General features: G+C 39.9%; 1 protein-coding gene across 1 annotated transcript in view; it reads right to left on the reverse strand.

Moving 5' to 3' along the window:
• Nucleotides 1–171: 171 nt before the first annotated feature.
• Colec10 (collectin subfamily member 10) overlaps nt 172–26,393 on the reverse strand; it is a 48,673-nt gene continuing 22,451 nt past the window's right edge. Inside the window, exons 2-6 of the mRNA XM_027431410.2 lie at nt 20,763–20,834; nt 18,487–18,558; nt 8,420–8,473; nt 6,956–7,051; nt 172–563 (exon numbers count right to left, since the gene is read on the reverse strand). Coding sequence (XP_027287211.1) covers nt 172–563; nt 6,956–7,051; nt 8,420–8,473; nt 18,487–18,558; nt 20,763–20,834 — 686 coding nt within the window. The remainder of the gene's footprint in view (nt 564–6,955; nt 7,052–8,419; nt 8,474–18,486; nt 18,559–20,762; nt 20,835–26,393) is intronic.

Below are 26,393 nucleotides of genomic sequence, written 5' to 3' on the forward strand. Positions count from 1 at the left end.
AAAGAAGCCCAAGCAGATATTATCTACAAAATTGTCACAGTTGACGCAGACAAGAAGATAGTGGATACAGGACCCTTATGCCATTTTAGCAAGGCAGAGTAATTAGGAAGCAAAGATGGATAAAACTGCTGGGACGCCTAGGAAAAGAGTGACCTTGCAACATGAATGAAATTATCTTTTCTTCTTGACAAACTCACAGACAAAATACATGGTAAGATGACACTCCGTGTCATTCCACCTGCCCGAGCTCAGCATCTCCACACAGTCCTCATGGCCGTAGGGGTCACTAGGCTCCCCTTCCTTCCAGTTGCTGTAGTTCTGCAATGGACTGTTGTCTGTGAACACATACTGGCCCTCCCTCTCAAGGTCATTCACCCCAATGAACACTCGGAAGAAGCCACTCTTGGCGACGTAGTCAGCAATAAGAGTGTTCACGACCTCATCCTTAGGCATGGCTAGCATTCCTCCCCGAATCCTGCAGTGGGTCAGGGATTCCCTGTAGTTCTTCTCCTCCTGCACAATGTAGTAGAATTTCTCTTCAGTTTCCCGGATCCCTGCTATGACTGAAGGGAAAAGAGGGAAAATATTATAATGTGTCTCAGGAAATGTGGAGAAATGCGATGTGCCACGCCAGAAGATGGCACCGGTTTCCGCCTTCCACTATACCGAGGGTGAGCGCTCTCTGGAATAAACAACTCCTTATTTGGCTTGGTCTAAGATTCAAACTTGCATCAGCAAATGCGAGCCTATCCGCCTTAGCCACGTGGCATTCTGGGGTTGGCTGGCAAGAGTGCTTTTAAGCTGTGGGGGGTCTTTCCCTGGAGTCAGAAGATTGTTTCAGTTTCCTGAGTAAACTACTTAAGGAAGAGTCTCAGCGTTGTGTCTTCCTTGCTGGTTGAGGCGGTGGCGACAAGTGGTGGCCCGTACAGGGAATTCCTCCTCTGAAGAGACTCAGAACCTTCTGCAGCCAGGGCAGTGCACTGGTAAGTCCCAGGTAAGAGGGATAAAATTAAGGGCCCGTGAAGAGGGTGGAAAATCTACAGATCTCAACTAGAGCAGTGATAAAGTTTTCCTTTCTCTGTAGGTAAAGAGAAAGGGAGGGAAAAAGAGCAATTGGGGGGCCGGAGAGGTGGCTCAGAGGTTAAGAGCACTGACTGCTCTTCCAGAGGTCCTGAGTTCAATTCCCAGTAACCCCATGGTGGCTCACAACCATCTGTAATGAGATCTGGTGCCCTCTTCTGGCCTGTAGGCATACATGCAGGCAGAATACTGTATACCTAATAAATAAATAAAAATCTTTAAAAAAAAATCTACGGACCGCAACTAGAGTGGTGATAAAGTTTTCCTTTCTCCGTAGATAAAGAGAAAAGGGGGGAAAAATTTTGTGCTGTGCTAAATATGGGCGTGTCGATCTCGCACCCAATTTTTGTGGCCCTAAATGAGTCGCTTCGCTCGAAGGGCTTAAAACTAAAACGAAGCACCCTAGATAATTTTTTAGAGCAGGTGGACATAATAGCACCCTGGTTTACAAACACTGGACAGCTTACAGTCCCTTCATGGGAAAAATTGGGGAGGCTATTGGACCACTGAGAAAGGAATTTCCTACTTTAGGATGTCTTCATTATATGGATGACATATTATTGGCTGCTAAGGAAGAAAAAATGTTAGAGAAGGCCTATGTAAAATTAGTAAAGTTGCTTGAAAGAAAAAGGTTATTTATTGACCCTGAAAAGGTTCAGAAAGAAAAAAATTGTAAACTATTTAGGAACAAAGATTAGTGAGAACCGTTTTATTCCACAAAAGGTAGAATTGAGGAAGGACAATTTGAAGACCCTAAATGATTTTCAAAAATTATTAGGAGATATAAATTGGATTAGGTGTTATTTGAAGCTACTGAATTATGAGTTGAAACCTTTGTATAATGTGTTGAATGGGGAGTCGGCTCTAGATTCCCCTAGACAATTGACTTCCGAAGCAAGAAATGCCCTACAGAAGGTAGAGGAAAGATTACTACAAAGTGCCTTTCTACAGAGGTGTAAAGAAGGACAAGCCATCACTATGTGTATTCTTCCTACATATTATCAACCTACAGGCTTGCTTTGGCAAGAGGGGCCACTGCTATGGATATACCCTAAATATCTCCTGCTAAATCCATTGAGTATTATCCCACTGCAGTGGCAAAATTGGCCTTAAACAGGATCCAGCAATGCTTACAATATTTTGGCATAGCCCCCAATATGATTGTGGTGCCTTATTCCAGTCATCAAGTTAATATTCTTTGTGCCACAATTGATGATTGGGCCATCCTGCAGTGTGGATTTGATGGAGATATAGACAATTATTATCTTAAACATCCATTATTGGGGGTTTTTAGGGAACATCCGGTGATATTTCCAAGGATAACCTCATCTCAACCAATTGTGGAAGCCCCGAATGTGTTTACTGATGGTTCAAAGACAGGTTGTGGAGCCTATATGATTAAGGGGCATAAGCCTGTGTTACACCAATTTCAACCTGGCTCCCCTCAGATTGTGGAATTAAAAATAGTATTAGAAGTTTTTAAGGCCTGTCCTTTTGCCTTTAATTTACTCTCAGATTCAGCTTATGTTGTTAATGCTGTTAAGACATTGGAAGTGGCTGGGCCTATAAAAAGTGCCAGTCCAGTTTGCCTTTTATTTCAACAACTTGTTTCTTTGTGCAACATATAAGAGCTCATACAGGTCTGCCAGGACCATTAAGTGAAGGTAATGATAAGGTCGATCAGTGGACCAGAATGGAATGTATATTTTTGAGCTCCACCTTGGAAAAGGCAAGAGATTTTCATAGAACCTTTCATGTGAACGCTAGGTCACTACAACAGAAATTTCATCTCTCTCGAGCTGATGCTCGGCAAGTGGTTCTAGATTGCCCTCAATGTGTAATTTTTCAACATCCACCCAATGTAGGAGTGAATCCAAGAGGTCTACTCCCTTTGAGAGTGTGGCAAATGGATATGACACATATATCTGAATTTGGAAGTCAAAAATATGTACATGTGTCTGTGGACACCTGTTCAGGCGTCATGCACGCCACGCCTCTAACAGGAGAAAAGGCATGCAATGTTGTCACTCATTGCCTGGAAGCTTGGGCTGCTTGGGGTAAACCCCAACAGTTAAAAACTGACAATGGGCCAGCTTATACGGCTCAGACTTTTGCTTCATTCTGTCAGCGCATGGAGGTGCAACTTCTCCATGGATTGCCGTACAATCCTCAAGGCCAAGGCATTGTTGAACGTGCCCATCGAACATTAAAGGAATGTCTGCAAAAACAAAAAGGAGGAATAGGCCACGGCCGTAGCCTTAGGAGAGGCTATCTCTCACCCTATTTACTATTAATTTCTTAAATTTGGATGCTCAAGGTTGTTCTGCGGCTGATAGACATCAGGATCCACATGGCCCTGCTAAAGGGATGGTTAAATGGAAGGATATTCTGACAGGCCTCTGGCGAGGGCCTGATCCCGTGCTGACAAGGGCACGAGGTTCTGTTTGTGTTTTTCCACAGGACCAACAGGATCCAGTGTGGGTGCCAGAATGATTGATCAGGAAAATCCAACATGAGGAACACCATGATGAGTCAACTGGGAATGGCAGAGCAGACATGGGGGATATTGTCAGTGTTCCCAAGACCTATGCCGGTGATGTATAACACAGGGGTTTTCCCACGCCTTTTTACCACCAATCGAAGTTTAAAAGATTATCTCAGTTTCTATTACAGAATTGGTCATCCGACTTTGAGGACACCATGAGAGAACGCAGGATGGCTATCGTGCATGTGAATTCCACCCAAATAGACCTATCCCTTGCGAGCGGCCTGACTTCCTGTTTGAACTCCGCCATGGATCATTTGAAAGAGTGGGCGGGCATGGGAGCATTAGCAGGCCTCTTGCTTATGGTCACCCTGGTCTGCCTGTGGTGTATATGCAGGATTAGGGCTACGCAAAAGCACGATGCAGCTATGATTATTCAAGCCTTTACTGCCATAGAGGCAGGGCAGTCCCCCCAGGCCTGGTTGGCCACTATTAAGAACTAAAATGCTCTTTTAAGCGGGGTGCGAGGCTAAGCACTGCACGAGGGTTTGCTTGTATGCGGCTAGGCTGCCCTTGGAAGACAAGCCAGATTGCATGAAGGTTGTACCCAAGATCCTTCCCCTGGGAAAATAGGTACGGGATGGGTTTGGGTCACCTCAGGCGTAGAGTTTGTGGGTGTCGTCAATACATTATCCCATGTTTGCACACCGGGGATCGGGCCTCTATCTTCACCCACTCTGTTTTTTAATAAAGAAGGGGGAACTGTGGAGAGCTGCGATGTGCCACGCCAGAAGATGGCGCTGGTTTCCGCCTTCCACCATCCCGAGGGTGAGCGCTCTCTGGAATAAACAACTCCTTATTTGGCTTGGTCTAAGATTCAAACTTGCATCAGCAAATGCGAGCCTATCCGCCTTAGCCACGTGGCGTTCTGGGGCTGGCTGGCAAGAGTGCTTTTAAGCTGTGGGGGGTCTTTCCCTAGAGTCAGAAGATTGTATCAGTTTCCTGAGTAAACTGCTTAAGGATGAGTCTCAGCGTTGTGTCTTCCTTGCTGGTCGAGGCGGTCGTGACAAGGAAAAGAAGAAGCAAATACCTACATAATATTGTCAGATCTTAATGTACTTACTCATCATTCAAGAACTGTTTTGCAAGGTCATAATGAAGTAGTCAATCCTTTCATTTCTTCTGTGCCTTTCTGTTCATCAAATGCAAGTAAAAGTCTACCATTTGTCCTCCCTCCGTCGCCTTCCTCCTTAGCTTTCCATGCATCAGTCTAAAAACAGCCTTGGAAACAAAGCCCAATTAACATGAGCTGCTACCTGGAGCATCTCACATTTTCTCAATCTAGCTTATGTTTTGGGTATATACTTGTCCCCCTTTCTTCTACATCCATACTTTTTATGCCTAGGAAGACCCTGCTGGTCTTTTAGATCTCAGAGAAAATGAGTTATCCTGTATAAAGTTTTTCCAATGCTCTTTGCTGGACTTGGAATCTTCTACGTTCTCACTGTCCCTTCCCATCTCACCCCTTTTATACCACTCAACACTCTCTACTCTGCTTGCTTGTGTATGTTTTCCCTTGAACTTCGAATGTCTTGAGGTCAGTGCTCATGTCTGACACCCTTCAATCCAGTGCCTAGAACAGCTGAAGAAATGCCAAATGCTTATTTAAAGCAAATTCAATGGACAATCTAGGAATAACAAACAAGTTTGTCCACTTCAGGTCAAGTTTCTAGAATATGGACATGCAGAATGATTGAGATTATCCACACAGATGTAAGTGAAGCTGAGCTACTGACTGGGTTTCAAGATACAACTAGGCATTGATAATTCATCTTCAACTCATAATATGGTCTTTGTCCTCTTGGCTTCATTTTGGGGTCTTTAGATTTACCAAGAAATCCATGAGCACTGGAATGTTTTAACTTTTTGGTTCTGATGTGTTCATGACAATCTGAATCATTGAAGATATAGAATTTTATTTTTAAATTTGAATATATGTATGTAAGCATGCATGCATGCATGGCTCTCTCTGTGTAGGCTGTGCTATGTGAGCATGCCCATGGAAATGAGGAAATGGTGTCAGATTCTCTGAAAGAGGAATTACAGGCAGCTGTGAGCTGCTTGACATGAGGGCTAAGACTTAAACTGGGATCCTCTGAAAGAGCAGAACGAGCTCTTAACTGCTGAGCCATCTCTCCAGTCCCATGTATGTAGGACTTAAAACTAGAACTTCAAACCAATTTACTATTTCCTAAGCCTCTATCATTACTCTATCATTACAGAGTCATTATATGTTGACTCTGAACACAAGATGGCATTTGTGTGCTTCCGCTAATATGCAACATATGCATCTAGATTACACTAAGTAAAAGTCCAGCCAACTCAGATCAGCCATAACATCACTGCATCAGTTCCTTCAATAAAACTGTCTCAGCCAAGCCCTTTCCAAGTTGAGGACTTTACTGCTTTTTAGTGTGGGAAAATGGACTAGCGGCAAGAAAAATAACCAAGTTGAAAAATTTATAGAGACACATAAGGTCTGTACTGAATGTATTATTGGAAAAGGAGACAGAAAACCCTACTTGGCTATGTGTATCCATGGACATGGCATTCTCCAAGCTTCGGGTGATTCACAGCACTTGCAACATAATAATGAAAAACACTAAATGCTATACTGTCAGTAGTTATGTCCTCAAGGAAGTAGCCATTGCTGCTGTTCATATTTTCTGGGATGCTGTTTCTATTTGACTCTTGGCTCCCTTTATTCTTTTGGCACAGCTTGTCCAACTCTGTTCTTTTCTCCTTCCCCTTGGTGGAACAGTCTGACTTCATTTTAAGATTACAAGCCATCTTGTTACAGGGTCAAAATAAGTTTATTCCTGTTTTCTGTAAAACTTGGATTTGACCAGGTCTTGACCCATTTTCTGGAATTTGACATGTTTCATACCCTGTACCCTACCTCCACCCTGATAAGATAAAGTGTTCTGCCACATTTCTAGGTAAACAAAAACCCTACATAAGCTACATAAGCCCTAATTTTCCTGCGTTCAATACCATTTTTTCAAACCCTACTTTAGGGAGATAGCCCTGTCCAGCAGAAAATAAAACTTGCTTAATTTGACCAAAGGATTTAGCAATGGTCTTTATTCTTGTTCAGTGAGACTAATACCCTCTTTTATCAAAGATCTTTTTTCCTGCCAACATAACACACACATGATTGGTTTTGTGCAGTGAAATAAAAATATTGAATTCTGAGAGGGTAGTCAATATTTTAGGAGGCTTTTGAACTGTGATATTTTGCTTGACTCAGGGTATTTTCCCCTAAGGAATGTAGTGTTGAAAGACGAGATTAATAAGTGTGAAACAGAGCAAAGAGGTGAGCATGTTTACCATTCTTGATGAACTTCATAGATGTCTTAAGACGAGCAACACTAATATCCAGTTGTCCAACCACTTTCCGGTATCTCCCACAGTCGCAGATGGTGCCTTGAAAATGACAAAAGTACGAATTCACATTGAAGTACATGATGACCCACTGGAGAGAGCGGCTTCTCTCTTTGTATTTGCTGTGTTTTCTACCACTTTCTGGTTGGTTACATCTCTCTATGAACCTCCAAGTATTTCAGTTTTCATTCAAAACAAGGTTTCTGTTTTATTGCATCTTTAAGAATTCAAAAAGCCTCCTTTAGCAAATGTTTGGGATGAGTTACATAAAAAACAACTCTAAAGAAAGAATGAGACAAACCACTGTGCACACATGTTGGGCCATTCGGCATTTTTGTTTGGTACCGAAATGGTCTGCTCAATTTCAGAAGAAACTTTTCACAGCTTCCTTAAAACATATTTTCAGCCAGGCCTCTCTCTTGTTACTGCATTATTCACGAGCTCACACAGCACTCCCAAGATAGAAGAAACTTTTCATGATTCAATCACATGTTAGCTCTGATTATCCATGTAAAGGAAAGCTGTCAAGTTTCAAAGACTACATTTAAATACCATGAATAGATGCCGTTGAAATGGTAAAAGGCAGCTGTCCAGTTTATGGGTTAACGATTATTTTAATTTGCTGTGCAGCTTCTTTTTCTCACCCTGCTTTCTAACTGCCTTGGTTATAGTGGGGAGACGCAGAATCAAAGAAAATGGTGGTAAATTCAAAGGACTCTTTTATTTCTGTTTAAATGGCTGCTGGGTATAGTTTCCCAATTTTTTTTATTACTTTTCAGCATGAGAAGTTAAACTAATCTTATTAGCCAAATGGAGAAATACCCCGTTCTTTAATTGATCCATGTATGCAGATAATTGCAAGCAACATATACAAGGCAGTTCTTTGAATGTGTCTTCGCTAGACCACTGGGAATAGAAAACAACTGGGATTTTTCCCCAAAGAAACTGCTATATTTCCTCATATCAAACATCAAAAGCTGAATTCTCTGAGGCCCCTCCCAGCTCATGGAGGGCAGGCTCTGTAGCCATGTAGTCTTAAAGGGTCAGGTCAGGAGGCCAACGTTTGACTCAGATGCTCGGGACACAAGGCATGGCTGCTGATGCAGCTTCCGGTGTGGACTTTCCTCTGGGTTCCAGACACTGAGCTCTACTCCCTGATATGCTGGGCTTGCTTCTCACCACAAGCATGACAGGGATGGAATGTGCCCTCATTTCTTTCCCTGGGGCTTGGAAAGTCACCAGTGGGAAGGCAGGAAAGTTCTCTTCTGCCATGGCCTCTATCTCGTGGAAATAAGGTTGAATGCATGGAAAGAGGCTCTGTTTTCTCAAAAAACAATGTAGCTTTGTGAGAGACACATTTCGAGTGGCGTTGGAAATCTACAAAAAGCAAAGTGAACATGTCATTCCTACCTGCCTTGCCTTTTTCTCCAGGAATCCCGACCAGACCTTTTTCCCCTTTATCACCTAAGTAAAAACAGCAAAACAGAGAGCACAATAATAAATAGTGAGTAGTTTCAAGCTGACAAAATATTCCGTATCTCTAAAACCAGAGGAGACAGCCTGCAAAGTTTTATTTTCGTCATCTCCAACTGATATCCCTTGACTTTTTATAGCTGATTTGGGTTGTTCACCGGCACCGATAATTGGGTGAGCCAGAACGTAGATTATTCGCTGAAACACCTGCAGGATATGTAAAGAGCATTTGAATTCGATGCACTTGTCTCACAATGCTGTACCCAAATTCTGAATCCCCAAATCACCAAGAGGCCCATTTCCATGCAAAAGCAATGAGTCTTTTATTGCAGTTGTTTAACAAGCTAACCCCATGTTAGCTCCTGCCTTTCATCCATCCACCATGGCTGATGAGGGGCGGGGAAGACTCCCGAGAAACCAGGAGGCAAAGATCTTATAGAGCAGCATAAGGGGAGTGTCCAGGGGTACACAGGCTCAGGATTGGTGTGCCTCTGGGCTTGGAGGGCTTTCCCTGTGTTGATTGGTAAACTGGTTGTTTTGGCCCATAGGCCCTCCCAGGGTGATTGCTATGCTCTGCGAGTCATTGCTGTGAACTTGTCCATAAAGCACACCCAGAGCAGTAAATCATAGCACCACCAGCTAACTTCTGATTGGTTCTTGCCACAAGGCAGGCGTCTGACCTCCTAGTTACCAAGGAAAGGTCAGGCAAGCACGTGCTAGGCTGTTATGGCTGCCAAAATGGGGGAGCTGGTCCCTTCAATAATATGGCATTTTCCTTAGCAACAAGGCTAATATAATGTGCAGCATAGTTTTAATTTTAAAAATACAATTGCTTTGTAAATCTGGATCCACTGGTTACCATGTTGAGCTACCTGTAGTTACTATTTTCCAAGTCATTCTGTGTGACTTTGACCTTGAAAAAGCACAGAATTTTTTTCAGATGAACTCAACAAATATTTGCTGTTTACTTTGTGCAAGACCTGTGGCTAGATACTTGGAGAAAATTTCTAGAAGGACCAGATCAAACCTCGGACTTCAAAGCACTTACAGTTTTTAATCAAGAAGTGACACATGAAAATATCTACTCTGCAAAGTCTTATCACATTAGACTGAATGTCAACCTTGGTAATTTTTCTTTCTGTTCTTTTTTCCATGGGACCATTATCTTATTCGTTCAGAGGCTTCCAAAAAATGATTCTTAAATAAGCAGGCTTTTTGAAACAGAGAAAAAGAAACAAAAATAATGCTTAAAAAACAAAAACTTCAAAATAACTTCTGAAGCCCACATCAGACACAATAATCGAAAGGAAATGCTTTTGATTGTAAGAGAAAATGTTTGACTGAGGTTCTTGGGGATCAAAAGAGAAGACATTGAGAGGGGTGAAATAAAGTTTCATGCTTCAGTGGTGATCTGGCAGTATAAAAAATTATGAAGGATAAATACAGACTGAAGGTCACCCAGGCTGGAGGAGTAGGAGACCTACCTGGATAAGCAGTAAAGGAAAGCAGAGAGCTGGCTGTATGATCCCATAGGACAAAGTAAAGGACAATGAGATTCTGCTTGATGGCATCCTTCACAAGGCTTATAGAGACCTATGTCATATGGTCTGAAGTATCATTCATTATTCTCACCACTGTCTACCAGATGCTTCTCACTAAGAGCTTCTTGGATGTTGAAGGAAGAATGTTCACTGGGATCCTATGGATGTCCCTAGCCTTTCTAAACTGATCTGTGCAGACACTTACTTTACAGTGATGCCCGGCTCTTAGGTGTGTGCCTAATAGAAGGAAAGAGGCTCTTGACCTCCAGAGTGCTGTTTCAGTGTGGAAATAGAAGTCTGAGACCTTGTGTTTGGACAATGCTGATCTCTACGATCACATGACATGCTTAAGTCTAGGAGAGACATCTCAAACAAAGATAATCTCCTTAAGAGGGACCCAGATAGGAGAGCAGTAGGATGGCTGGAGTCCTGTGCATGTAAGCCTGGCTCCCCAAAAGCTTCATCAACAATAGGTGAAAGAGTATGGATGGCAGAGTAGGCAAGAAAAAAAGCATGAGAACATGCCAACTGCCTTGTTGAGGAAGATTGCTCAAGTCTTAGTTCATGTATGTTAGAGAAGAAAAAACAAGATTGTGAGAATACGTTAGTTAGCAGAAGAAAAGGGACATGTATTTTTTAAATACAAATAAGATGCCAACCATTCTGCATACTTCATGCACATTATCATATTAAATCCCATGAGGTGGGCCAACTGATGGCCTTTATTTTACAACGGAAGGAACTGGAGATCTCGGAGGCAAACAATATGCTCAATGGTTTGAATGGCAGTGTTGATATTCAAATCCAATCATTTCTGAGTCCCCAGCTCACAATGCCTCACAGATAAGTTGGCCCATGAATTAGTGGAGAAAACTAAAGGGAAAATGTTATCAAAAGCAAAATAAGCCAGGTACAGAAAGACCCCATGATCTTACATAGATATGGAATGGAAAAAGTCAGGCTTGCAGATGTACACAGTGGGAAAATGATTAGCAGATGCTGGAAAGGGTAGTATCAAGGAGAAGTTTGGGAAGGTTGGTCCAGCAGAATAAAGTTAGAATTAGTAGAAGCAAGCGCTGGTGTTCTTGGCTGATTATTGTTGATAGTAATGTACTATCTACTTCCAAATGGCTAGAGGAGATCTTGACTATTTCACCACAAAGAAACATTAAGTGTTTGAAGGGATAGATATGCTAATTCCATTGGATTATTTCACGTTGTACGTATGTATCAATGTTTCCTATCACACCCCTTAAGTCTGTATAATGTTAGGTAAAAATAAAAGAGGAAAATTTCTGAAAGAAATAGCAGTCTTTTCCATAAAATTTCACTTAAAAGATCACGAATATGTGTTTAAGAGATCCAAAGGCATATTCTATGAGTGTGGGTTTAATATTTTAATTTCTCATAATTAATATTTTGTTTACACTTAAATCTCTTTCAGACTGATATGGATTGAACATGGATGCTAACTCTTTTGTGGGACCTCTTCTGGAGTCTCAGAACAGACATAAAATAAATATAGAGAACATAATCCTCTTCCTGGTTATTTTGACTTCCATAGTTGCAACTCCCTGTGATCAGCCATAGTCTAAAATGATTAAATGGAAAGATCCAGAAATAATTGACGAGTTTTAAAATAAATACTATTCTGAGCAACATAAAAATCTCCTTTCATTTTCCTAGAATATGGGTCTTCCACTTGCATTCTATCCACTGTATATACTACATTAGTCATTACTCAGTTATCAGATGGACTACCATATTAAAATAGTTTTAAATAAGCCTTATGTAGCATCATGACCCTTTGTTGCAATGTCTGTGTATTTGCCTCTCTTAGCTCATGTTTGGCATCATCACCTCTCGTTCCCACAGGAAGGGTGTAAAACAGACGATGATGTGATGACCCTTTGAGAGGAAGGAAAAGAGACTACATTCATACAAACTGTCTCAGAACACATCGCTATAATGCCTCTCATTTTAATTAGTGTTGTTAAAATCCCTTATTTTATATGATTTATGAATTAAATTTCATCATAAGAATGTATGAATAGGGAACAAATTCATAGTAAATTAAGGCTCTTGGGTGACTATCTGCAGCCTCAGCATCCATTGCACATTTTGGATGTGCCTGCCAGGAATAAGAAAGGTCCGTATTTGCTTTGGAAGAATGATGGGCTTTTAAGGAAATAAAAACACAGCAGAGAACCAGAAGATTGACACCATGATGTACTAACACTTCAAAATAAGCCAAAAGCCTGGTAGGTGGTCAGAAGAGGAAAAGACCCCTGTGAATCACAGCAGGAAGGGTTGCAGTGTGGCCTGATTTTGAGGAAAGTGGCATTTTGAATCCGTGTGTGGCTTTTCTTTTAAGGAGCTATAAGCACTGTGGCTGCTTTTCAGTGTTCTGAAAAGTCCTTTTCTTTGGGGACAAATTGGAAGACAAATTAAAGTCCAAGGGTTCGAATTCTGAACCTATTGCTTGGTGTGCAGGCTGCTGAATGTCCTAAAGTCTGTATTTCTTCATCTCCTAAATGGTAATAATGGTACCTAAAATGATGAAGTCATTAGGGGAACAGATGAAGGAATCCTAACTTGCAATGGAATCCACACTGGCCTCCAGTCAGTGGATGCTCAGCCACCTAAGCTAAGTCAGCAAAACTCAGCAAGCTGTGCCCCTAGCTCACTTACAGAGGGTTTGGGCTTAGTATATCTATCTTTCCAAAGCTAATTATGATTTCAAGTCACCCACAAAACTTTATTTGGGCCTGCAAGTGGGAATATGTCTATAACAGTGTCTTAAGTAAAGAATTAGAGGTCACATTCGGAGGAACAAAAGAAATCAGAATGTTTTCAGTGTGAAAGGATTATTGGCCTTAAGTAAAAACATTTATTTTGCCATGAGATTGGATTTCCCTATACTAAATCATTCTTATTTCGTATTCCTAAAATGAAATATTGACATCTGGAAAGCTACCTTAACCATGTAGGTGACAGCATTAAGGTCAGCCTAGCGAGAAAGTTGAGATTAATCCAAGTTGATGAAAAACTTAGGAGGGCCATGGCCAAATGAGGACAATAAATTTTCAAGAGCTGATTAAAAATGAAATTAGCCCAGGTGAGCCAAAACACTGCATCTCCATTTTTCTTAAGCCTTGCTCATAAATTCTGATGATACATTTCTATAGGGGGAGGAAATCTTGGCAGCCAGTAGTGGAACTGGTAGAAAAGCGGTACTTAAAGAAATAAAAAGTAGAAAATAAGGCTACCTTGTAGAAATTGTATGTTTCATCTTAAAGTTTTTACCTATACCTGTGTCTACCTATGTATGGGTAAACATGTGTGTGTTTCAGGGAATGAAACCCAGAGCTTGTGCACTGAGCCGTGCACACACACACACACACACACACACACACACACACACACACACACACACATCCTTATTAGAAAGTTTTTATTGTGTCGTATGCATAAAGGTAAAACTATATAGTTCTTAGCTGGTTTATAGATGTGTATGCACACACACACAAGCACATACACACTCACACACACACACACACACACACACACACACACACACACACTTTGTGACTGTGTGTGTATTTATCGTCTATGCATGTCTATATATGTGTATGCTTGAAGAAGCCAGAGGAGAACGTTGAATGTCCTGTTCTGTCATTCTTCGCCTTATTCCGTTCAGACAGGGTCTTTTACTAGACAGGAAACCTTACTTGTGACGAGCAAGCCTCCTCTCCCAGTGATCTTCCTGTCTCTTCTTCCCCTTCTCCTTACCACACAGTGCTGTGATTACAGATGCCAATGGCCACACCATCTTTAAAGTTGGTCTTCAGGATTTGAACCCATGTCCTTGGCTTCTTCAGCCAAAGTTATCTTTCTTTCACCTTGTTTATATGTTTAAGTCAACAGACCCAGGAAATATTTCATTCATGTCTTACCCCCAGAAAGCAATAGTTCTACAGGGGCAAATAAGAAACCCAGGCATGACAGTGAGCACTTAGAGGTGAATTCTGAGTGCTGCATACTCAGTGGTGAAGGGGATACTGGACTGAAGGAACAAACATATCATTTCCAAACTTAGTTATTCGACATTTCTGGAAGTTGGGGCTTAGTCACACTAAAGATGGGTCACTCTTCCTTGTCTCTGTCATTCACAACCAAGTAAGTTAGTGTAGGTGTCATGAAAAACTTGGCAAGAGTAAAAGGTTTCTGAAAATGCCAAGAGCAAAAGCCAATTGAAAATGAGTCATATCAAGAATCTGAGGTTTTTGTGGCAGTGAGCAACCATGTTGTATTCCATGACTTCACTGCACCCCTGATTCTGGGCTTACAGCTTGTACACTTGGTATAGTGTATGTTGTCGTATTATACAACATAGCTGAACACTGAAATACTTTGGTTCATACTCAAGATCCCTGTATGTTACGGGTTTTCATGTTTGTATCGTATATACAAAGTTATATAAATACAATGTGTCAGGTATGGAAAGCAGAGATCACATTTTCCTATTGTCATTCCTTAGCAGGAAAAGAGCAACTTTGTATAGCTTTTGATCATTAGTGTTATAAGGTTTGATACTTAAAATTGCTGTTTGGATTGTTGACTTGAGTTTCACAAAATATCATTAAGTGAATTTTGGTTTGGGACTTGGACAGAATTCTCAACAATTTCTGAAATGACCCTAGATATACTGCCACTTGTACTGTATATTCATGCAAAACAGCAAGCACCTTTGCACACTGAGCTAACCCAGTGGCTCAATTATTATTTTTAGAGCATACATATCCAACTAAGCCAGTAGTATTTAGTGATAGGCTACCGATTTTCCAATGGAAATTGGTAACAACCTTCCATAAATTATTTGGATGATTTGGATTCTATTCATTTACATTGGTTTGTTTATTTCAATATTATCTCAACACTATAATTTTATAGTAAGTACTTTAATTTAGTAATTTGTATCTTCCAACACTTTTTTAATTGTAAGACTTTCTTGAATGTTGTTATTAGTACTTTTCACTTACATATACATTTTGCATTGGCTTATTGATTTTCTAAAGAATATTTCTGAGACTTTGATCAAAAAGATATTGAATACAAAGACCATGTCTGGAGGCACTGATATATAAATAATACAGTTTCATGATCTGTATGACTTTGCTTCCATTTCCTTAAGTACCTTTTAATTTCATTACCATTGTGTTGCATTTGCTGTGGAGAGCTTATGTAAGTTTTACTAGATTTACTCATAGGTACATGATAACTTTGATACTATGATAAATAGTGTTATTTCAATTTCATCCTTTTTATGTAAAATTCAAATTGATTCTTTGTTTATTTAGCATCCTAAAAATCTTATCTGTACAAATAGCTTATCTGCAGCTTATTAGAATTGTCTGGTTATAAACAATCTACATATAGTGAATGTCTATGTTCTACTCTTGTAAGCCCTAGCTCTTTATCTTGTATTTTTGCTCTGGCTAGAAGCTCATGAGAAATGTTGGTTAGAGTTGGGGCTAGAGGCCTATTCTAATCTTGTTTCCAATCTCAAGAGTGACATTTTCAGTGTTTTTATCATTGAATGTTTTTAAATAATTTTTTGTTGTTTATATTCTCTTTTTGATTAAGTATTTTCCTTAGTTTTCTATGTTAAAAACAAATTGGTATATGTTTCGTTAAAATATTGTCAGGTTTTCTGGAGTTAACACTAAAAATAAGGCACACTTTCTCAGGCCTCTGTTCTTTGGCAATTCTTCCGATTCAACTGAGTCTGATCAACTTGAATTCACATCTCCATCTCTGACTCTTAAAGCTTACTCCCCCTATACACAGGGGACTGTACATGAGCTGGTGAATATCCTAGGAAGAAAGTCATCAGAACGCACAACTTAAATTTCGTGTGAATTAGAAATTCTGTTCTAGAGCATAGCTGTCACACTCCCATTAATTTGGGCAGCCCTCTCAAACCTTCAAATGCAATTTTCATACTGATTAACCTGATACAGGCTGCAGCCTCTTGCCCAGGATTTGTTTCATTATTAGCCATATTAATGTGCTTCCATCATTGCAACTTGTTATTGATAAGATACACATGTTCAGATTATCAGCAAGTTTGAGAACACAGTCTGGTAAATCCATTGTCATGTATACTTGGGAAGTCTGATTTGGAGAACTCCTGACTGTCTCTGGCCCTATGTTTGTCAAACATTTTTTCCTTGTCTGTGTCTCCACATTTCTTGTGTTGGATGCTTCTGGGCACAGTCAGTACTTTTGTTTCATGACTTGCATTGGCCTGCTCAGTAGGTGGTGGGGTATTCTTGGAGGTCATTCCCACATTGTACTTGTTAGGAATAATGTAACTGATTATGGAGGTAACTTCAGACTACATAAACATACCACCCTAATTCCAGACCCAATGTTTTTCTTCACTTAAGCCTGTCTTAGCTCACTCTCTGAATACTTGTGTCCATTCCCAAACTATCCAATACAAGAATGAAAGTAGGTAGAGGGCAATTAGAGCTGGAGACAGTGGTCTTAATCCACACTTTGTCAGTGGCATTATTCTGTCAGGAGTGCAAATAGCTTAGGGGTTGAAAAGAAACATATAGTAATATATAAATATTATATATAGCTGTATGTTTGTATGTATATGTGTGCATGTTATGCTTATTGGGAGAGACAATCATTTTAAAAATAGAGTATCGCCGGGGGTTGATGGTGCATGCCTATATTCCCAGCACTTGGGAGGCAGAGGCAGGACGACCTCTGTGAGTTCAAGGCCAGCCTTGTCTCCAGAGCGAGTGCCAGGATAGGCTCCAAAGCTATCGAGAAACCCTGTCTCGAAAAACCAAAAAACAAAACAACAAAAAATAGAATATCACTATTTCAGCTGACAGAGATAAATTGTCTCAATTCACACATTTTACCAAGACATATGGTCATATAAGCCTTTGTTAGGCCTCTTCTCAGGGTCCTGGGAAGGTTGTACAAATGAAGAGTTATGAAGCCAATGCTTCTCAGCTTTTTAATAGAACCACCAACTCAGGCTACAGTAAACTGTCAAGACTGTGAAGAGCTAGTGTAGCTTTCTCCAGCTGTGAGGACTTCAACCAGAGGTGAACATACAAGAGAGATACCCATCCGTGTCTTTAATGCAGCTGATGGAAACTCCTTAAGGGATAAAGTGGCTGAGAGGGACAAGAAGAAGTACAGAGCCACCAGGTGAGACGAGAGGCTCAGCTCAGACTCCACTCCGGCAACCTGCCTTTAAGAATCCAGTGCTGAGAGCCATGAGGCTCTTGATCAATTATGCAAAGGCCTGAGCGTTTATGCATGATGGAGAGTCCATACAGGATGCATTATTATGACATTCATGGTGCTCAGCTTCTTCCAATCTGAACCTTTGTAGAACTATTTCTTCCAAATGTCTTCTCCGGGTGCATATAAACATGCTGCTATTCCTTAAGAGTTATTTCAGTTACTCCCAGTATCAATCCTGTTTTCCTTTCTAATTTGGTGCCTCTAAAACTCATGTTGCTCAGGATTATATTTCTTCTTGAGAAAATTGCGTCTTTCTGAATGATCTCCGACTTGCTGGGAATGCATGTTGATTCTCCTTCAGCTTTGTATTTTGAACCACATGAAACAATGGCTATACGTATGAATTACTGACTATGATAACATTTGGGATTTGTTACCACTGGGAGGATTTATGAGAAGGGGGTAAGGAAGACGAGATTAGGTAATAAGAAGCAACTATTTGTTTTCTAATATTGCAGCTGCACTTAAAGCAGAATATGTCTGGAAAGGTGGTCATTTTTTGATATGTATTTCAGTTTCCTAACCTGCTAATAGGTTATGGAGACAGTATTATTAATTTCTCTACTTTATGCTTGTCTACATGTGTTTTATGAGTAATCACCACAGTATATGAGTTATGGTATCACTGGATCTTAGCAAGTCTTAATAGCTATCAATAGATCTAGGGGATGAGTTCAATATAGAACCTACTAGAACTTTATGCTTCATTTGTTTTGAAACCTTGCTTAATTTTTCTTTTTTCTTTTTTTTTTTTTTTTTTTTTTTTTTTTTTTGGTTTTTCAAGACAGGGTTTCTCTGTGTAGCTTTGGAGCCTATCCTGGCACTCACTCTGGAGACCAGACTGGCCTTGAACTCACAGAGATCTGCCTGCCTCTGCCCTCGAGTGCTGGGATTACAGGTGTCTGCCACCAACGCCCGGCCTAAAGCTTGCTTAATTTTTCTCCATTTTTTTCTGGTTCTGAACTATCAGAGCTTACTTGTATAAGACTCAAGTTACAGAGACAGAACAAACACCATTTAAAAGAAAGAAAAATACATCATTTTTCATGTCATAAAATGCTTAAAATGTGCCCACCGTGTGTTCCCTTGCTTTAATTGCACTGGAAAATAACATGGCCAACTTACCCTTCTTGCCAATGGGACCAGACTTGCCAATATTGCCCTGGGCTCCCATATCTCCCAGCTCTCCTTTAACTCCTGAAAAAAACAAAGCAAGTCATTGTTATAGCTCAAGACCTTTTCTTGCCTTTAAGGATGTGACTAACAAAATCTTTAATTCAAGGAAATATATATATCCCCAGATATCTAATTGTGATGGTTCATTCACTGTGGTTGGCAACATTCTCTGGGTTTGGGTGTTAGACTATAAACGCACGTATACAAGAGAATAAGGTGCTGGGAACACACACACACACTTGCGTTCCTTGCTTTCTGTCTCTGATTATGGTTGCAATGTGTATGATCCCCAAGCTTGAGCTGCTGTGACTTCCTGCCTCTGGTAACACAGAAACAACAGCACTTTCCCTTTTAAGTTTCTGACTTCAGAGAATTTTATCACAGTACCAGGAAATGAAAGCAAGGGACTAAAATGCTATGTATGCTATGTATACTATGTTTAAACAAGGTTAGATGAAATCTACTAATTGAAATGTGAGAGATTCTGACAATTCTGAGTACGTTGGTATTAAAACATTTACTCTAGTGACAGACTTTGATGATCCCTCATGGGGGGCGTCACCCTCCCTGAGGAGTGGATGGAGGTGGGATGGGAAGACGGTGAGGGAAACGGAAGAACAGGAGGGAGGGGAAAGTGGGATTGGTATGTAAAATAAGATTGTTTTAATTTCAATAAAAATTAATTAAAATATTTCCTCCAGCAATATTCACAAATGCCCATAGCAGATAGTTTGTGAAATAAAGGGTAGATAAATGGCAGTGTGGGATGCTTGTACTTTGTTTTAGATGTGTTCACCTCTAGATACATTTCTGCCTTTGCTTTAGGATTGATTTCTCTCTCTGTTTTCAAACAAGATTTGACAGTTTTAGCTAGTTCAAAACAGGGAAGAGAACATGTAGCCATAAAATCTGGTGATGAAAGAGACACCAGAAATTGTCTTGCTGAGTTCTGTTGCTTGTTTTTGTCTTTGAGACAGCATCTCACACTGTTGTCAAGACTGGCTTGGAGTTATCTATGTATGCCAGGTTGACCTCAAATATAGCAGTTTTGCCTCAACCTCCAAGATGCTGGAATTGTAGATGGGATCTGCCACAGCTCACTTTATAGCTGAGCTTGTAATCCTGAATCTTATCATCATGGACCCCTACAATATTCTAAAGTCATTGCTTGCTTTAAAAAAAAATGAGAATAATGATAAAAATTGGGTATGGTGGCACCTTTAATTCTAGAACTCAGAAGTTAGAGGCAGACAGATCTCTGTGAGTTAGAGGATAGCCTGCTCTACAGACCAAAATTTCAAACCAGATAAGGCTACATAAAGATACCTTCTCATGGAAAATAAACAAAAAGCAAAACCCACACAACCCAATAAGTAACATAAAGGTGACAATATAAAAACATTTACTACTTACAAATTGTTTTGTGAGAATAGCTTAGCAACTGACATAGGAACTTTCACAATGAGGTTAAGTCAGTCTTTCTCAGATTGGGGATGTAAGGGTTTAGGGGTCTTTCCAACTCTTTAAATCATTCAAAAATTTACAATGAGTGATCCGTGGGAACCATTTGGTAAGTGGTAGAACAACTCAGGTGTTTAGAAGATACATGGTAGTCTACCGCCATACCACCCAGAATGTGCCTGATCTCGTCTGATCTTGGAAGCTAAGCAGGGACAGCCCTGGTTAGTACTTGGATCGAAGCTACATGGTAGCAAATCAGAAGCTTTTTCCTTGTTTAGTTTTAGTAAGGTTTACTCTTAAGTTTATTTGTGAAAACTTCCAAATAGTGTATTCTTTACTCCTGTCTGCTTTGCCTCTACTCCCTGCAGGGCCCGCCATTGCCATGTTATATCATTTTGTATTATCAAGAAAGAAGAGTTAAGAAATACAGAGATGGGGAAAGAACCAGGCAGCTCTTTCGATGAACACAGCTATGTTGCTTATAACTCACCATGGTATATTTTCTTAGAGATTGCTACTGCCTGAGCCATAGAGTGTGAGCTGCTATGACCAGCCTTAATGATACAGCTTGAGAAATTTGACAAAGTCGAGCCATCAGACAAGCTCATAGGTGCCTTGGCTGGACAGGTAGCTCGTATCTGAAGCATATTATATGTGTCTCTGGGCCAAAGAGATGTGAAATTGTGAATTCCCAAGACAAGGGACAGAAGGGAGAGAATGAACATTTGCACATTAGAGTGGCAATTTCAGATAGGTTAGCCTACCTTTTGGTCCCCTCCGTCCCACTTTGCCATCCTTGCCTCCTTCTCCTGTGTCTCCCTTCTCACCATCTTCTCCTTTTAAAACAAAGCAAGAGAGAATAGATCATCTCAAATAAGGAGGAAGCATGTTCTCCCCAAAGGAAGGAAACCAGGCTCTAAATGCCATTGCGACTTGGGTATGAGAATATTCCTAGGCACAAGGATAGCACCGCTGGAAAGAAAGAACTTCAGCTGCAATCATCACAGCAGCTGCAGTTACCTGCCCTGAGCCCTCACAATACTGACTGTCAATAATCTGCCATGGATGGGATAGGGATTCGTGGCTCCCTGTTCCTTGACTGAACTCTTGGCTATCAGTAGACTCGGAATGGGGCATGGTTCAATGTTTTCGCTATTGAATCCACCATTGAGTCCACAAGACTGATAGCTCCAAACTCATGCCCCAAAGAGTCTGTTGTTGGTTAGACTCAGTGACTCAAAACACAAGAAATAGGCATGAATGTAAGAAACAGATTTTGTGTGTGTGCAAGAAGAGGGGTCAAAAGGGTTGGAGGGAGTCAAGTGATGGTAGGGCATTAGAGCAATCATCATGTAATCTATGTATGAAATTGTTAAATAACAAATTATTACATTAAGAAAAGAGAAGAAACATGCAGTATATGTTATCCACCTACTTTCCCACTATCAGCATTAGAGGAACCACAGCATTTGAGGCATGGACTGGAACTCTAAGAATAGGAGATGAGGAGTAGCAGACAGCTGACAAGCAGTTGTATGTGGCAGTGACCATCTTAGCAACAGATGAGTGTAGTATCAGCACCTTGAACAATTCGAGTTGGCTGAATGAAAGGGTTAATGAAAGGTGTCTTGGACTATGAGTTAGAAAGTGCAGATTTTAATATGGTGTTAGTGACTAGTACTTTGAGTAATTCTTTGATAAGCTAGTGATGGAGTTTACTGATATTGGGGCAAGATGGGTCCAGAGAGTCCCAGCCCCTCCCCTCCATATCTGGAGGAATGTGAACTTAAGACCTTCTTTTCAGAGTCTCACTTTTCCTTCCTGAAAATTAAATAAAAGCATCTACTTGAATGGGTTTTAAGAAGTTTACACAGACCAATATACACAGAAGAATGGGGCACAACTGGTGTGTAATGATAGTGGCTAAAGTTATTCTCTCCTGAGCTCTGAGTTTCCTTATCCTTCTTGTGGGATAATACCAGCCCTCCCTGGCTTGCCCAGTTGTTTTAGAATCAACAAGGTAAGAATGTGAATGTGCTTTGGAAATAAAGAGCATGACACATTCCATGTTGTGACTAGATACCCACATTATCACCATGGAAATCTCAGGGCAGTGAGAACATGAAGAATGATGGGAAAATTAGATTTCAAGCTGTGAGATTATCTAAGCATCTGGCTATTTTACAAGAGAATCTACAGGATAATTCTGGAACTGGCTTTTATGAAGATACTTAAATGATTTCTGTTAAGTTTGGACTACATGGTGTTTTCCAATGCCAGAGGATGTTTATCTAGAAAGGTTAATATGTGCTGTGCACTCCAGCTAAGGATTTTGACATGGAATTGTGGCAATTTCAGGAGGTAGAAACTATTTTTGCTCTATTTCATAAATAAAAACAAAAACAAGACAAAAAACTCACCAAGATCCTGTGTAGTTAAAGTACTTGTGAATTGTCATAAAATTTAGTATTCCAACAAGAATTCTCCTGTGTCTATTTCTGCCCTCTTAACACAAACTTGGCACTTCCATCTGTGTCATCTGTGACTCCTGGAAGATGGTGGATTTTAGGAAACTTGACACTTTGTCAGAGTTTTCAGATAGAAAAGGGAAGTTATAAGGAAAATAATTTAACAATTAGTGTTACCTTCTAAACAAGAAATATAATAGGAATTATCTTAGTATTCCAATAACTTAATTCAGAATGTATCCTTAGGTAGATTTGTTGAGACCTGGGTTTACCACTCACTAACTGAGGGATTCTGCATCCTGGGAACTCTATCTATCCAAATATTGGTTAACTAAGTGATAGAATGGGCAAAATAGTGTGTGTGTGTGTGTGTGTGTGTGTGTGTGTGTGTGTGTGTGTGTGTGTGTTTTCCAGTAGTTTTTTTCATCCCTCCATCTCTTCCTTCCTTTCTTCCCTCATTCCCGATATATAGTGACACTATATAGAAAACAGTTTTATTCTTTATCATTACGAGACTGAGCTAAATTTTTATGATTACCGTTGTTGCTTCAAATACCTCTTTATACTCAATGTATCAGATCATTTCTGCTTAGAACTTACATCAGTTGTCTGTGAGTTAAGGGACAGGTTGACATTCTAAACAGTTTTTGCTTCTATAGAGAGAATTTAGTCCTGTCTGGTACTTGAAATGCAATGAAATGTGCTATACTTTGTATGAACTATATGACACTTTCCAAATACTATGATAGTGTTATTGAATGTTATGATAGTGTTATTGAATGTTATGATAGTGTTATTGAATATTATGATATTGTTATTGAATATTATGATAGTGTTATTGAATATTATGATAGTGTTATTGAATAATATGATAGTATTATTGAATACTATGATAGTGTTATTGAATACTATAATAGTGTTATTGAATACTATGATAGTGTTATTATTATAGGTGTTATTGAATACTATGGTAGTGTTGTTGAATACTATGATAGTGTTATTGAATACTATGGTAGTGTTATTGAATACTATGATAGTGTTATTGAATGTTATGATAGTGTTATTGAATACTATGATAGTGTTATTGAATACTATGTTAATATTATTGAATGCTATGATAGTGATATTGAACGTTATGAACCAAAGCGACCATACTGCTTGACATGCACTCTATCATTTGATCCCCATGACAACCTTTCAGAAAGATGCGATTCTCAACTCTGTTTTGAAGATGAGGAAATGAGGGCAAGTAGAGATAATTTAGCATCTACACGGCTGAAGCATGTGTATACGGTCAAATTGGGATTCAAATGTTGGGCATCTTTCTTCAAAGCCTGTGTTCTGCGTAAGTGGAATGATTTTGAATTAATTTTTCTTCTCACATTCTTGGTACCCAGATTGCTAATCTTTGCAAAGAGACTAGAGAGACAGGTTCTGGTCAGTAAAGGGCAAGATCACAAAGCCACATAGATGCCAATGTTGTCACCATTCCCTTCCATGCAAGCCTCTTACTGGAGAGAAAAGGTGAGCGGCTTAGTCATCTGCTGCTCCCTGGTGGCTCCTGATGGGAGATCCTGGAGGAGAGAAACTGATGAGTGTTGTGACCTGTATGGCGGTACCCAGCCTGCCTGATAGAGTTGCAGCAAACAACTTGTGTCTTTGTCTTCCACCTGGGTCCTGATTGTTTAATCACTGAGAATTACTTTAATGAAAACAGAAGGGAGACATAAAAACAAACACCAGAAAGGATCCCCGTGTTTCACTGTCATCTTTTAGACTCTTGGAAATATTTCATTGGATTATTGGGCATATTTAGACTGTTTTTTTTTTTCATTAAAAATAGCCACTTGCATTTAGAAAACCAAGGGAAAGTGAATCTACAATAAACTGATTTCATGTTTCTAAAAATCATTTGCTTGCCCTTCTAGGTGGTCAGCATACTGTAGTAATCTTTCCAGCAGAATTCCGCTAGAGCATACAGTTGGCCACATATCCTTAGGTAGGATTTATTTGAAATTAAATAGTTGGAACTCAAGTCTGTACCATGAATTCAAATGGAGTAAGTATGTAAAATCTTACATTCATTTTGGAAATGCTAAATAAAACTCACTGAAAATTGTGTCCTCTCTATGGTTAAAGTAGTCTTAGAGGCAGGAGTGAAGTTGTCAGCAATAGGATTGCCCTTAGAATTTAGGGGAACACGGCCATTAGCCCCCCTGTAATGGTGCATTCAGTCCTAAAACAATCCCCTCACTCTTCCTTGCATTCTCTTTACAAATTTGCCGATTCTGTCTCTCGTTTTGAAGCTTTCTGATTATTCCCAAGATGCCTCTTGTGCCTCTGGGAATAATGCTGTCATAACAGACCTGCTCCTTTCTTTCTCCAGCCATTTTGCTGAAATGTGTGCACCTTCTTGGGACCCACAGTTGCTTGCCTTTCTCAACTTCATCTGTTTATCATCCCCTCCGTGCCTTCATTTGCCTCCCTGTCTGCCATTGTTTCAATTCCGTCCCTTCTACACAGCTCTCCCTAAGGCAGAGGGACTGCATAGAATTGTTGAAAATTCTCATTTCACCTTTCCGAGTCTTCATTTTCTTATTTGTAAAATGGGAAAAATCCAGCCTACCCAGTACAATGGTTTCAAATTAGAGGTATCTCATTCAATTGGTAAAGAGTACTCAGCTACTCATTTGGTGTGCTACTCTGGTGGAGTTTTAATAAGAGGTTAAAATGTGGTCATCCCTGTGCATTTGCTACCACAGTCACTACCCTGTAAACTTTAGTACATTTCATTTGACTACATGGTCTTTTTCTTTTCACGATGAAACTTTTCACACACTCAAAGTTAAAAGACAGATACACTAGCACTAAGACATAGCCACTAGCTTAATGCTAATATTTTTGTTGATTAAAAATATTCAACTACAGACATGACTGTATATTATCCCCAAACACAACACATGTCTACATAAACACACTATTTTTACAACAATATTCCTTTTTTTAATTCAAGTACCTGCTAAGATCAGCTTCAAAGAATTCTATGGTTTCACTTCTCCTAAGCCTATATTATTATGCTATATTGCAGTCTAATCTAGTAAGAAGGCGAAATGAAGATTTAGAAAGAGAAGCCAAAATTCACAGGAGTGAACCTGAGTTCTTTGAAAACAAATAATGAACAATAATACCATTTTTTTCTGCTGAAAGAAATTCTAATAGACCAAAGGAGGCTTGGGAGAAGATGAATTCTCACTGGTCATTTACAGAAAGCAACAGTCCTTAGAAGGTTGGGTATAAAACTGATGTAGTCCACAGGCTCTATTCTTACACAGCACAAACTCAGTCAATTATCAGCTGCTATAATTTGTATGGAGAGTAGTCTCCGGCAGTCCATATCTTACAGACTTGGAAGGTGGTGAATCCTTCAGCAGGTGAGGCCTAGTATGAAATTATTTGGCCATTGAGGATATTCCCTTGTATGAAATTTAGAAGTCTATCCCCCTCTCCCATTCTTCTTCTTTTGCTTCTTGTCCATGGATTGAGCACTTTGCTCTTCCATGGACTTATCCATTGCCACGCATGCCACCACTCATGGCCTAAAAGTAATGGATCTGATCTAAAGCTAAACATTAAAGCAAACCTTATCTTTATGTTAGTTATCTCAAGTACTCTGTTACAGTCATGGAAAGTTGACTAATATTCATACCTTTTCAACGTATGTATACTATTTAACTTTCCAAAGTCTTTGGCTTTTTCCCATTGGCAGATACTAGAGTATCTATTCATGTTTAACTTTCTGAGGGCAATTTCTTCCATCCACAACATATAACTCTTTGAATAACTTTGAGTAACTTTGGGATGAAAATTGGCAGCAAAGGAAGAAACCAGTCAGTTTCTATTTATTGCCAAATGCAGTGGGGAGTAAAG

Source organism: Cricetulus griseus, chromosome 10 (assembly GCF_003668045.3).
Source record: "Cricetulus griseus strain 17A/GY chromosome 10, alternate assembly CriGri-PICRH-1.0, whole genome shotgun sequence".
NCBI classification, from domain to species: Eukaryota; Metazoa; Chordata; class Mammalia; order Rodentia; family Cricetidae; genus Cricetulus; species Cricetulus griseus.